The 15,181-nt window shown below is 41.9% G+C and overlaps 1 protein-coding gene across 1 annotated transcript in view; it reads left to right on the top strand.

Moving 5' to 3' along the window:
* STXBP6 (syntaxin binding protein 6) overlaps window positions 1–15,181 on the top strand; it is a 147,607-nt gene that overhangs the window by 97,175 nt on the left and 35,251 nt on the right. The window contains exon 3 of the mRNA XM_073609553.1: window positions 6,035–6,165. Coding sequence (XP_073465654.1) covers window positions 6,035–6,165 — 131 coding nt within the window. The remainder of the gene's footprint in view (window positions 1–6,034; window positions 6,166–15,181) is intronic.

Below are 15,181 nucleotides of genomic sequence, written 5' to 3'. Positions count from 1 at the left end.
CCTCAGAACGAGAGAGAAAGTTCTTCTCATTGTTTAGATGTCAGACCGTGTCTGTTGGCTTATTTAGATAAATTTAAAGAGTTTAGAAGGTCCAGCCATTTATTAGTTAATTTTTCTGGCCAGAAGGGTCAGCAAGCGTCTAGAGCATCCATACATAGCAAGATGGTTCAAGCAGACTATTTCTTTAGCCTATGATCAGGCTGGTAGGGCAGCCCTGAATGACCTTAAAGCACATTCCACTCGGTCTCTGGTGACCTCTTAGGCAGAAAGGGCCGGAGCATCGGTGGAGCAAATATGCAGAGCAGCTACATGGACAAGCCAGAGCACCTTCCTGAGACATTACAGGGTGGAGTTGCTGTCACCTCAGGATCTGGCATTTGGTAGGAAGGTCCTACAAGCTGTTGTCCCACCCTAAGGTAGGCCTGAGCTACTTGCTCTTCTCTCAGGGTGCCGTCCTGGAAGACGGCTTGAGAAAATGACCAGTTACACTTACCGATATTGGTGTTTCTGGGAAGTCTTCCAGGACGGCAGGCCTACTTCCCACCCGCTCTTTTGGTATGTTGGTTTTGTATGGAGTTTTGAGGTGTTTCACTCTCGTGCATTGGTGTGGGTCAATACTTTTTCGCAACTGAGGAGCACAGGGAGGGGTGGGGGTTTTAACCTCTTTGTTGATTGTGTTTCCTGTCAGGTGGGACCAGTCATCTCTCAGGGTGCTGTCCTAGAAGACTTCCCAGAAACACTGTTACTGGCAAGTGTAACTGGTCATTTTTGGCATGTTCGGACCAGAACCCAAACCCACATGTGCGAGCGTGCAAAGAAGCTGTAACCTGTATGGGTTAATCACCTGCGGCCAGGGCACTCCCTGCCATGCAGCCACAGGTGAACAAGGGGGTGCATATAAGTGTGGCTGCGAGCTAGGGAATACCCTGGCCACAGTTGATTGCCCTATATAAGTCACAGCTTTCTGGCAGGCTCGCACACATTGATTTGGATCCCAGTCTAAACTCCCCCAAACTCCATCACTGCTCTAAAGCTGACATAGGCACACTGTGGCAACTGTTACAGCTATCACCAGAGGCATATCTTTAATTAACAGTTTTGGTAAAAGTGGAACTTTAGTGGCAAAAGAGGTGTGCAGTATAAAGCCAAATGAACGTTGCCAACATAGAACATGCACAGTGATCATTTATTCTGGACAGCAGCATATATGTTCCAGTAATATGGTGAGGGTTTGCACACCAAGGGTGCCTTTATGTACAGAAGCCACAGTGGTCCATTGCAACTCCCAATATTTCTAAAGCTTGCAGGTGGTTTAACTCGAAATACCCGTAATCAGGATTGAAGGCTCTTTCTCACACAAAATTAGTAAATTGATAGGAAAGTATATTGTATTTACTTCAGGGCTTGACAAATTTGTTTTGAATCTAGGAGCCAGCCAAAAAGAGTGCAGTTTTTTTTTTTTTTTTTTTTTTTAAAGGGGTTGTAAACACCTGGCAGTGACCGACCCCCCAGCCTCCCCCGTTTTACTTACCTGAGCCCTGGAACTTCATCCGGCAGGGACGCACTCTTCTCTGCCCGGGGTTCTCGGCTCTTGATTGGATAGATTGATAGCAGCGCAGCCATTGGCTCCCGCTGCTGTCAATCAAATCCAATGACGCGGGTGCCGGGGGGCAGGGCCGAGTCATACATTCGGCGGCCAAATGATGGACTCGAGCGCTCTCACCCCGTGAGAGCGCCTCTCCTAGGTGGTTATCTAATGTGGGGAGGAGCCCGCAAGAGCCACCGAGGGACCCCAGAAGACGGTGTTCGGGGCCACTCTGTGCAACGAGCTGCACAGTGGAGGTATGACATGTTCGTTTATTTTTTTTTTATTAAATAAGCTTTACAATCACTTTAACTAACAAATCTTATGGGTAGAACAGGTAACATGTTCCCGAAGGTAAACTTATCCTTTAACCCTTTCTCTGCCAGAGCCGTTTTTATGTGTTTTTTATGCACACATTTAAAAAATTATTTCAGGCCTGAAGATTACATAAAATCCCCAAAACGTTATATATTTTCTAAGAGAAGACACCCTAGAGAATAAAATAGTGGCAGTTTCAATTTTTTTCAGTAAAAAAAACACATTAAAGTTAAAATATAAAAGCCGAGGTTGCCGAGTAAATAGATACCCATCATGTCAGACATTAAATTTGCGTGCGCCCATGAAATATGGACAAACTTCAGTACCCTATGGTTTCCATAGGCGATGCTTTAAAAGCCCGTTATAGGTCATCCGTTTAGCATTATGAAGGAGGTATGGTGCTAGAATTATAGCTCTCATTCCAGCCTGCGCAGTGATATGTAAACGTGTGTTGCAATCAACGTTTTCAGGCAAATGCGTTTTGACGCATGCTTTTATGTTTGTACTTACGTATATGTGGGGGTAAGGTGGCTACATTTTTTTTCTTTCATCACATAGGGGACATAGGTGCGGGCGCGGTGTGTGAAAGCATTCAGGTGGCAGGCAAGGCACCAGGACGCAATTTCTTATCGCCATGGCGGCCTGGGATTTGCCAAACCCTGATTTACTTGTTTTAACTTTTTTTTTTTTAACATTTCTTCAGTTACTTCCTGGTTTCAGGCCTAGGTAAATGATGTCATACATCCCAGGAGTCCTCAGGAGGGGAGGAGGGACTTTCTGAGCTAAGCATACCCTCCTGCTGTCATGCCTGAGCTAAGGGCAGATATGGATTCCAGGAAGTAAATGCTACTTCCTCAATCATCTGCCCTTACTCAAGATGGCTGCTGCCACAAATGCCAGGGGGGTGTTTTTAAAAGATATTTCTTCACAAAATTAAGCGTGTTGGATGGGGGGACTTTGGTTTGAATATAAAAAAATGAATTAAATAGTGTTTTTGCTTTGTGGTGCTCAGATACAGTGTAGTTTGTCAAGGAATTTGTCACAAATTCCTTGACAAAATGCTGGGCTGTTCTTTTTGTTTTGTTTTTTTTTTTGGGGGGGGGGGGGTTCCCCATAGTTCCCATAAGCAATAGTATTTTTCTTTTTCGCGGACTTGGGATATGCTATGCAGATAGTATAATAGCAATCCTTGGAAACAGTCTTTAGTAAGCAACATTTAAATCACTAAAGTAACTTTTTTTTCTACAAGTGAATAAGCAAAAATGCTAGAACAGAATTAGTGGTCTTCTGAGGCAGCATTGTGGTAAAATAAAACATCAACTAAGAATCCTGTCCCTGGAAATTTGAAAAAGTCAGCAGGTATGTTCTTAGTATTTTGCTGTATTAAATCACCTGCTCATACAAACATACAAGTGTAATAGCCACATCTGCTGTACATTATCTGCTTTCCCACGTACAGTAACTAGATATGTGTTTGTTTGCCTGTGCTCACCCTGTATGTTCTGTAATTGTTTGACTTGCTTAAGGACAAGGAAATCCGTGTAGTCCTTGTGTGATGAGGGAATAGAGCCAATTCAGGAAATGTCATAGTTCCTGTTGTGAAGTGGCTTTTTCTTCCTTGCCAATAACTTGTACCTAATTTCCCCAGAGTGCTCCAACATGTGCAGAATTTGCAGGGCAGATAGGCTGAGCTGATGTGTTGAAATGCTTAAAAAAGTGCACTCCCTATCATACATTTATACTGTGCATGATTCATCAGAAACTTAATAAACATGAGGGTTTATTTACTAAAGCTGTAGAGTGCAAAATCTTAGCTCACTTCTGCATAGAAACCAATCAGCTTCCAGGTTTTATTGCCAAAGCTTAATGGAACAAGCTGAGGTTAGAGGCTGATTGGCTACCATGCACAGCTGCACCAGCTTTAGTAGGTCTACCCCACGGTCAACATTTACAAGTTTATTAAACAGATGAACATTTTAAGGGGTTCTATAAGTGGTAGATATTTTATAAATGAGTTAGATATAATCCATCATCAAAATCGTAGGTGTAGTTTTATATAGTGGTTGATCAATCTAAAAAGTAAGCTGACCCTCAGTTTATCGGTTTTGCAAACTCCTCTGATATTTGACTTCTGCCCCTCAAATCTTCCAATAGGGTTGTTCCTCAGCTCTAGACTGAGTACTGTGATTACGTTATTACAGCTGAATTATCCATAGGAATAAAGAATCCAGAAGATGGTGATGTTAGTAGTACACATATCATGAGAGTGAAGTATGGAGGCTACAGTATTAAGTATTTTTTCGGACGACTACTACACAGTACTGATTAAACGAAAATCGTACATTCTGGTATCATTCGAGAGAGTTTTTCGTGTTTGTCATTTCGGATGAACTGTCATCATCGGCTCTTGTAGCTGTGTCATAATGATTAGATCTGGGGAACTACAAGTTCCATCATGCCTCTGCCTATGGGAGTCCTGCTTGTAACTGTCAGCCTTGCAATGCCTCATGGGAATTGTAGTTCTGCAACAGCTGGAGGGCCACCAGTTTGAGACCTCTGGATTAGATTATCGTATGATCGATTTGAAAGCGGTATTTTTTTGTGCGATTTTCTGATCATGTGTACTAGGTATAAGGCATGACACCATTATGTGGCCTGCATTGTTAATGGCATGTCAAAATTCTGGCGCAGATATCCCACCACTAGAGCCACCAAGAGATGGAGCAAGTCAGAGTCTGCTGATGTATTAGTTTTGGGAAGATTGTTGTCCAGCCGTAATGAGAAATGCAGACTGGGGGAGAGATCTTTCATTGTTGCCTTCCTTCCAAAATTACTAGTTGTCTACTGTGGCTGGGCTTTTCAGATTACTTTTCAGCCCCTCAACAAGTGTACTGTAAATGAGTGTCAGTAAGATGTCAAAAATCCTTCTCTCTAAATTGCCCAAGGTCAGTGACTTAAATCATTAATGTGTTGGCAGCAGCATTCTCAAAAGAAGAGGGCAGCGATGGCAACCTATATAATTCTGTCATGATGGTGTAGTAACCACTTCACTGCTGCTAATGTTTGAGTGGTGTATGTGTTCCTTCTTTATCCTGTACATCTGGAAATTAATGCTCTAATTTCAATTCTCCTACTGACCTGTAATTTAACCCCTTCACCTCATTCTTTCTCTGTGTATGGCCTGTACATTAATGAAATATCTAGTGCCCAGTTACGAAGCACTGAGTTTTTACCACCTCGATATTACCGCGTTTCTTCATTTCCAAGAGAAAAAGACAAAAATTAGATCATTTTGTGGTGTTTACTTTCCAAAAGATGGTCATCTAGGGGCTTTCAAAGTGGTGTCCACTTCCTGGCTGCACTGTGTCAAAGGCGTAGGCATCCCAAATGTAGGCGGGCATAATTACAGCTCCTTGGACAGATAAAGCAACTTTTTCGTAATTTTTCAACTGTGTGTTTAGCAGTTTGGCTGGACTTTAGCTTCAAATTAGCTCTTTCTTAAGTGTTATCCTTTTTTTTTAATTCCGTTTTGTTAGTTTTTCAAGTTTACTTAGAAGAGCAGTAATGCAAGCAAAGTTGACTCACTCTGGTAGAAGCCAAAGGCTCAACAAATCATGTCTAGAAGTACAGAAAAGGAGGTCAAAGAGAAAGCAAAATCCACCACCCCAGAAATTTTGTATTTTGTGGCAAAGCTAAAAGATACAGTAGTTTCTGAAGGTCTTTAACTTATTCATAAACTTTGTAGTGGTTTTATTTTTCAAACCAGGTATGTATTTAAAAAAAAAAATATTTCCAATTTAAAGTGAATTTTTTTTTTCTGACTGAATTCCAATTTTTAAAGTTTTAATTGCAGATATTGCAATGTGATTGTGCACATTCCTATGAAATCTGTAAAATACAACCTGCAAGGTTTTATTTTCTAGTCTGCCCTAAAAAAGATGGCAGTTTGAATCAGATCAGCTTTGTGGGCAATAGTACAACTTTTCTTTGCTTGGTTTGTGTAGGCGACACACTTTTAACATGGGTAAGAAAAGACTTGGTTATAGACATCAGTTTATTGAGATATATCTACTATATAATATTTGCCAGTAGGCATTGACAGTCTACTCCATTTGTGTTTTTTGTTTATAGTGACAAACAAGAGGCCATCACAAGTCTACATCACCAAGGTTAAACAGTTTGAAGGCTCATCCTGCTTTGTGAGAAGATCTCAATGGACTCTAGATCAGCTTAGACAAGTAAATGGTATAGACTCTAATCGAGTAAGTAAACAGGGGGGTGAGGAGAATCAATATTTAGCTCACAGATTTGTTGTTTAATACAGGGCACAATAATAAATGGTCCTTTCTGTACTTGTTGGGGTTGATTTGCTAAAAGAGTGGAGTGAAGTTGTGCTGACTTCCATCATCCAATCATGTGCGAGCAACAGTCCTGTTTTTTTTTTTTTTTTTTTAAGTTTCCTTAAAAAATGATTGAGTAGTTTTTGCAAAGTATCACTTAGCTTCACCTCGTTCACAAAGATGAGTGAAATTTCACTTTGCAAAATGAACATTCTTCACTCTTTTAATAAATTAACCCCGCTATGATTTATCCTATAGTGCTGATGAGTAGCAAAGGAATGAGATGGCAACTAGTTCTCTGGCTTTGCCTGTATGAACAGGAAACCGCAGATTCCAGCTCGCAAGATATAAATCTGTTCTGAATTCTAAAGAGCCAGCCATCACCGTAGCAAAAATCCCATGACCATCTATCAATTTGGTGATTTCCTAGGCCTTCCGGAGGGAGGAGTTTAAATGAATGGAACATGCATCCTTCATTCAACTTTCTTTTAAAAGGCAGTGAGAACATGTATGCAGAATGGCTCAGTTCGCCTCTTCTATCTCAAATGCTGGTGTATTTTTTTATTGGATTCCAAAAATGTATGCAAATATTTCTCCATCAATTAAAAACAAGTGCAGGTTGTACACAAGTAAGGGCTGGGAGGGAATATGGAGTGCAATTTATATCACCTTGCTGTTAAGAAAGAAGTTTATGAATGTGCAAAGGAGGAAATAAATTGTTTGAACACCCAACTCCAAAGTGCCAGCTCTTGATAGAGGTTTGTTTTGATGGACCCTAGAGTTGCCTGCGGAGTTGGCTGTTGCTCAGGGCATGGTATTTTTTACAAGGTGTGCAGTCTTGAGATTCTATGGTTGCACATGTTTGGAGTGTGAATGTTCCCTGCTTCAAAGATTAGTACTGATGGAGTCATCTCTGATCTTTATCCATGTGTCTTTTGCTAATACCTGCTTGGATATCAGACACTATTGTGGGTAAAATTATATAGCGTCTTTATCTGTTCTTTAACCAATTCTTTTTTTGCTCTACTTCTGTCTTTTTACTGCTTGTTGAGCCAAATGTCCACATGTCAGTTACCAAAACCGTTAAAGATCCAGCCACCCGATGGTCTGGTTATGTGCTGGCTCCTTACAAAAAAGATTTGTGTATCATTTTGACAGATTGTTCATGGTTTGCTTCTTATTCTGGTGCTTGCTTAAGAAAAAACAGCTGATTAGCACTGCCACGGGCTTTCCTAGTGCGCTAATTCCATTTCTCTATAGAGTTGGCAGATAACGTAAACGCCTCATTTGACTTGTATAAACTAATGTTTAGCAGCTTCAGCTGCTGTACTGAGATGTGATTAGTGCATCTCAACATTGTTGTTAAATTGTTTCACATCTGTTTCCTGTTCAGTTGTTTCAAACAAGTGACAGTGTGGTGTGTATTATTACAATGCAGATTCCCCAGCTCTGGGTTTAGGAGTCATGGGAACCACATGGATCTCACCTGGAATGGACTTTTCCTCTTTTCATGCTGTGTTCGGCAGGCCTCTGAGTTTATGGTATATTATTCAACAACATTAAAAATCCATCAGATAGTTGTATAGTGACCAATGTTCTTTTCATTTAGTAGTGCCTTGTTTAAATATTCTGCGTAAACACACATTTTGAGGACTGTGTTGAGCCTTTAGGCAGTCCTGGTTTATCATTTGGGCTGAGAATGCCAAATTAGCCAAAAGTAGCTCATCCCTTCAATCTTAGGTAAACTCAATTTAGAAACCAATACTGGGTAGCAGTTTACATACAATATCAACCCAAAACGTGAGAAAGGTTGACATTTTGTTTAATAGATGAGATTGGAGAGTGTTTCTGATGTAGGAAACAGGGTTTGAAAGAGGACTGTGGCTCTTCTTTCCTTCTTACTTCAGTGAGAGGAGGATAATTTAATGACTACCTTTTCTATTTTTGTTGTCTGTATATGCTGAGAGCATCAAAGCTGCCTCTGACCGATCGTTGCTCACCACTCAGCCTGGGTCAGTGTCAGTGATGGGTGCCCTGTCATGATCATGTTACAGGAGGGCACTTCTCAGGTACGGCTCATCAAGGGGATTAAAATATGTGGACAAAGTATGTAGCAGTGCAGCATTTCCACCGTGACTTAAGAATCATCGGAGGGCAGCAGGCGAACAGAGCCTTGCCGTGTAGAGTCTCCCCGTCTTCCTCTTCTCCAAGCTGCGGACGTTTTATGTGTGTGCATGCCGCCCGGAGATTTTTAGGTACCGCAGTTTGTCACCATTTCACAGCTGTGCACAATTTTTAAACTCTACAGGTTTACTCAACGCAACATCATCTTTTATATTTTACCAAAAAAGTAGGTATCCTATTGTGCTGTATGCACTAAAATCCATTTTGGTGTATTTTTTCCTGAAAATTTGCATTTGATAAACTGCTTTGCAGATAAGAAAACTGCAACAACCACTATTTTATTCTCCAGGGCCTCTGTCTTCAGAAAAATATATAATGTTTTGGGGGTTTAATGTAATCTTAAGACCTAAAATTATTTTTTTTTAAACATGTTGTAACCAGATGCCTGCTAGTTGTCTGTGTGTCTCTGCAGCCCACTCCTCTCCCCCTCCCGTGACCAAGGTTTCAAGACTTGGATAATAAAAGTGGTTTCATTTCTGTTAAAAAAAATAAATAAAAAAAGTGGTTTCATAATTCACTATATTTCTTTTCTCCCTATTCCAGTTTCAAACCAGCCATACAAATTCCTTCAAAATAAAGTAGAATTACATTTCTCTACAGTGATTTGTATATAGTATACTTCCATGGGTGCCCACACATTTGTAATCTGAAAACAGTTTTTACTTGCAATATAAATAAACACATTTGCTGCTGGAGAGCACACATTCTGTAAAGGCATGTGTTGGGAAGACTGTATTATGAGACAAGACCTCTGGCAGTCCCTTTCAGTTTACCAAGTACTGTCCACGATTACGTCATATTATTATGCTGGGTAGGGATGAGCTTCGAGTTCGAGTCGAACTCATGTTCGACTCGAACATTGGCTGTTCGTAAGTTCGCCGAACAGCGAACAATTTGAGGTGTTCACGGCAAATTCGAATGCCGCGGAACACCCTTTAAAAGTCTATGGGAGAAATCAAAAGTGCTAATTTTAAAGGCATATATGCAAGTTATTGTCATAAAAAGTGTTTGGGGACCCGGGTCCTGCCCCAGGGGACATGGATCAATGCAAAAAAAAGTTTTAAAAACGGCCGTTTTTTCAGGAGCAGTGATTTTAATAATGCTTAAAGTCAAACAATAAAAGTGTAATATTCCTTTAAATTTCGTAGCTGGGGGGTGTCTATAGTATGCCTGTAAAGGGGCGCATGTTTCCCGTGTTTAGAACAGTCTGACAGCAAAATGACATTTTGAAGGAAAAAACCCATTTAAACCTACTCGCGGCTATTGCATTGCCAACAATACACATAGAAGTTCATTGATAAAAACGGCATGGGAATTCCCCACAGGGGAACCCCAAACCAAAATTTAAACAAAAAAATGACGTGGGAGTCCCCCTAAATTTCATACCAGGCCCTTCAGGTCTGGTATGGATATTAAGGGGAACCCTGGCCAAAATTTTTTAAAAAAATGACGTGGGGTTCCCCCTAAATTCCATACCAGACCCTTCAGGTCTGGTATGGATTTTAAGGGGAACCCCGCGCCAAAAAAAAAAAAAAAAAAACGGCGTGGGGTCCCCCCAAAAATCCATACCAGACCCTTATCCGAGCACGCAACCTGGCAGGCCGCAGGAAAAGAGGGGGGGACGAGAGTGCGCCCCCTCCTGAACCGTACCAGGCCACATGCCCTCAACATTGAGAGGGTGCTTTGGGGTAGCCCCCCAAAACACCTTGTCCCCATGTTGATGAGGACAAGGGCCTCATCCCCACAACCCTGGCCGGTGGTTGTGGGGGTCTGCGGGGGACTTATCGGAATCTGGAAGCCCCCTTTAACAAGGGGACCCCCAGATCCCGCCCCCCCCCCCCCGTGTGAAATGGTAAGGGGGTACTTACCCCTACCATTTCACTAAAAAACTGTCAAAAATGTTAAAAATGACAAGAGACAGTTTTTGACAATTCCTTTATTTAAATGCTTCTTCTTCTTTCTTCCTTCATCTTCTTCTTCTTCTGGTTCTTCCTCCACCCCCCGTTATTTAAGAACGGTCAGACGAGGAGACGCCGTCACACAGCGGGAGCCTCCCTCCATGCCAGCATGGATGCGGAGCGGCCCGGAGAAGAAAATGAAGAAGAGAAGAAAACGAAGAGAAGAGCGGGAGCCTCCCCCCATGCCATGGGTGCGGAGCGGCCCAAGGAGAAGAAGATAGAAGATACCGCAGAGGAGATGCTGGACGAGAACGCCGGAGGAAGAACCAGAAGAAGAAGATGAAGGAAGATAGACGAAAGAAGAAGCATTTAAATAAAGGAATTGTCAAAAACTGTCTCTTGTCATTTTTAACATTTTTGACAGTTTTTTAGTGAAATGGTAGGGGTAAGTACCCCCTTACCATTTCACACAGGGGGGGTGGGATCTGGGGGTCCCCTTGTTAAAGGGGGCTTCCAGATTCCGATAAGCCCCCCGCCAGCAGACCCCCACAACCACCGGCCAGGGTTGTGGGGATGAGGCCCTTGTCCTCATCAACATGGGGACAAGGTGTTTTGGGGGGCTACCCCAAAGCACCCTCCCAATGTTGAGGGCATGTGGCCTGGTACGGTTCAGGAGGGGGGGGCCGCACTCTCGTCCCCCCCTCTTTTCCTGCGGCCTGCCAGGTTGCGTGCTCGGATAAGGGTCTGGTATGGATTTTTGGGGGGACCCCACGCCGTTTTTTTTTTTTTTTGGCGCGGGGTTCCCCTTAAAATCCATACCAGACCTGAAGGGCCTGGTATGGAATTTAGGGGGACTCCTACGTCATTTTTTTTTTTTAATCTTGGTTCGGGGTTCCCCTGTGGGGAATTCCCATGCCGTTCTTATCAATGAACTTCTATGTGTATTGTCAGCAATGCAATAGCCGCGAGTAGTTTTAAATGGGTTTTTTCCTTCGAAATGTCATTTTGCTGTCAGACTGTTCTAAACACGGGAAACATGCGCCCCTTTACAGGCATACTATAGACACCCCCCAGCTATGAAATTTAAAGGAATATTACACTTTTATTGTTTGACTTTAAGCATTATTAAAATCACTGCTCCTGAAAAAACGGCCGTTTTTAAAACTTTTTTTTGCATTGATCCATGTCCCCTGGGGCAGGACCCAGGTCCCCAAACACTTTTTATGACAATGACTTGCATATAAGCCTTTAAAATTAGCACTTTTGATTATTCATGTTCGTGTCCCATAGACTTTAACGGTGTTTGCGCGTTCGAACAAACTTTTTTCCTGTTCGTATGTTCTGGTGCGAACCGAACAGGGGGGTGTTCGGCTCATCCCTAATGCTGGGCTTCCTGCGCGGTTCTTTGGATGTAAGCACCATGCAAAAGCTTAAAGAAAAGCATTGGCACATGAGAAATGTCTCCTATTCTCCATCTGCAGAGTATAGGGAAAGTGGCAAAGTTGTAGGGTAGAAAGGGAAGAAAATAAAAAATGAAGTCACTATATCTGGAAGAGTTTATCATTTAACAAAATAATTAGACCACAGTTATTGAGCAAACTGCAATGTGTTTTTCAGCATTTAGTTATATCTATTGGGCGTGATGAGTAAACTAATAACAATGAAAGGAACTGCTGTGCCAGGTCTCTGATGGTGTATCACCATCTTTATACTGGTGAATGGGCTAAACCTTTACTCAGAGGCTCATATTTGCAGTGATAAAGCAGATGCATGCAGTCTACACAAATGTGTTTTATTACTTCAACTGCATTCATGCATATAGATGCTTGCAGAGATAAAATATGCCTAGCATAAAAAACACGGCATCTTCCTGTGCCCAGGGAGCCACAGGTGGGGCATACAGCGGGCCATAGAAGCGAATTAATGTACACTCCTGTATAAATACTGATGCTTCTGTGCAATGTCATTTGCATGGGTAGAGGGATGTACAGACATTAACTTCTATGGCTATCTGTACACCCCATCTGTGGTTCTTAGGGCACAGGGAAATTTTTTTAAACTAGGCATATTTTATGGATGCATGTGCATGTATTGTATATACATAGATGCATACTAGAAGAACCGTTACAGAATACCTTCTGTTATGTTTCAATGTTAAATACGCACAGTGGGGGAAATAATTATTTGATCCCTTGCAGATTTTGTAATTTTGCCCACTTGCAAAGAAATAAAGGGTTTATAATTTTTATCATAGGTGTATTTTAAATGATAATGACAGAATATCAACCGAAAATTCAGAAAAAACACATGATACAAATGTTATAATTGGAGTTGCAGTTCAGTGAGTGAAATAAGTATTTGATTCCTGAGCAAAACATGACTTAGTACTTGGTGGAAAAACCCTTGTTGGCAAGCACAGGTAAGTCTTTTCTTGTAGTTGGTTACCAGGTATGCACACATCCCAGGAGATATTTTGGTCCACTCTTCTTTACAGGTCTTCTAAATCCTAAAGGTTTCTTGGCTGTTACTTGGCAACTCAAAGTATCAGCTCACTCCATAAATTTTCTATAGGATTAAGGTCTGGAGACTGGTTAGGCCACTCCATGACCTTAATGCACTTCTTCTTGAGCTGCTTCTTTGTTGCCTTGGCGGTATGTTTTGAGTCATTGTCATGCTGGGAGACCCATCCACAGCCCATCTTCAGTGTTCTGGCTGAGGGAAGAAGGTTCTCATCCAAGATTTTACAATACACAGCCCTGTCCATTGGCCCCTCAATGCGGCAAAGTCAGCCTGTACCTTTTTAGCTGAGAAACAGCCCCAAAGCATAATGTTTTCACCTCTGTGCTTGACTGTAGGGATGTTGTTCTTATGCCCGTGTACACACGACTGAACTGGTCCGACGGAACAAATCCGTCGGACAATTTGATCGTGTGTGGGATTCATCTGACATTTTCTGTTGAAAAATCTGTTGGACTTTAGAAATGGAACATGTTTCAAATCTTTCCGACGGACTCGAGTCCAATCGAAAAATCCGTTCGTCTGTATGCTAGTCCGATGGACAAAAAAGGACGCAAGGGCAGCTATTGACTACTGGCTATGAACTTCCTTATTCTAGTCCAGTCGTACGTCATCACGTTCAAAGCGATCAGACTTTGGTGTGATCGTGTGTGGGCAAGTCCATTTCGTTGGAACTCCGTCAAAGTCCGGTCATGTGTACACGGCATTATGGTGATAGTCAGCATTTTTCTTTCTCCTAACACAGCGAGTCGAGTTAATGCCAAAGAGCTCAATTTTGGTCTCATCTGACCACAGCACTTTCTCCCAATCCTTCTCTGAATCATTTAGATGTTTATTAGCAAACTTCAGAAGGGCCTGTACATGTGCCTTCTTGAGAAGGGGGGACCTTGCGGGTGCTGCAGAATTTCAATCCATGGCGGTGTATTTGGTTACCAATGGTTTGTTTGGTGAGTGTGGTCCCAACTGCCATAAGATCATTCACAAGCTCCTCCCGTGTAGTTCTAGGCTATTCCTTAACTTTTCTCATTCTTATTCCGTTTGCGAATAATTGCTCCAACAGTTGTCTCCTTCTCACCAAGCTTCTTGCTGATGGTCTTGTAGCCCATTCCAGCCTTGTGCAGGTCTGTAATCTTGTCCCTGCAGTCCTTTGACAGCTCTTTGGTCTTGCCCATGATGGTGGGTTTGAATTGAAGAAAGATTCTGTGGACAGATGTCTTTTATACACATAATGAGGAGTTGTTAGGAGCACATTCTTAAATGGACAGGGCTAATCTGTGTACCACATGAGCACATACTGTAGCCAGTCTGTGGGAGCCACAATTATAGTTGGTTGGTAGAGGATCAAATACTTATTTTACTCACTGAACTGCAACTCAATTTTATAACATTTATATTGTGTGGCTTTTATTTCTAGATTTTTGGTTGATATTCTGTCTCTATCAATTAAAATACATCTATGATAACAATTCTTGACCCTTCATTTCTTTGTAAGTGGGCAAACTTACAAAATCTGCAGGGAATCCAATAATGATTTTTGCCAGTGTAGATGCTAAGATCACTGTATTTATTCCCCTTGTGAATGCCACCTTGTTCTCGGGGTGTAGGCAGTATTTATTCAGACATAGTTTAAAAGTTAACATCTAGAGACTGGTAATAAAATACAATAAACAACACAAACACAAAACAAACCAATAGCCAGTATTGCTACATCAATAAAAAAGACCATAAAGGATATGATCCTAAATAATGCTGTAGAAATGTTTGCCCGGTCTCTCAAGGATTAAAAAGTCCTTAGTGGAATCTGATGTGGATGACCCTTCAGAAGTCACTCTGATGTCTATTAGGAAAGGCTGTGTCTGGTTCTCTGTGACATTGGTAAGGAAAGAGTTCAAGAACTCTCATTAGGATTAAATAGAAGCACCTTTAATAAATCCTAAGTAACTTGCACATAAGGCTTCATCCGTGAGCCATCAGAACGATGATGGAATGTATCACCTCGATAAAACCTTTGTACCCATACACGCACTGTGGGTACGACCTTGCTTTAGGTATTGGGTCCTGCTTGAGAGGTCACCTTGACACTTGGTATGCTGTACAATCCAGGGCCGTGGTCCGTTCCTATTGTTCCCAGACCCTGAAGACCTTCCAGGGGTATGCCCACAGTGAAAGGCAAAGCCTGGGCCCATACAGGGACTAGCAGTGTGGAAAGGTAAGGTGCGATTATCCGGTTATTGGGCAGTTATTTCAGCCCTCTAGCAAGTATTACTTAACCCTTTTGCTGCCAGAGCCATTTTTGCTATTTTTTTTTTGCACACGTTTAACCACTTGCTTCCCGCCCA

The sequence above is a fragment of the Aquarana catesbeiana genome, linkage group LG13 (assembly GCF_042186555.1).
Source record: "Aquarana catesbeiana isolate 2022-GZ linkage group LG13, ASM4218655v1, whole genome shotgun sequence".
NCBI classification, from domain to species: Eukaryota; Metazoa; Chordata; class Amphibia; order Anura; family Ranidae; genus Aquarana; species Aquarana catesbeiana.
This window is presented reverse-complemented; position numbering and strand designations above follow the sequence as displayed.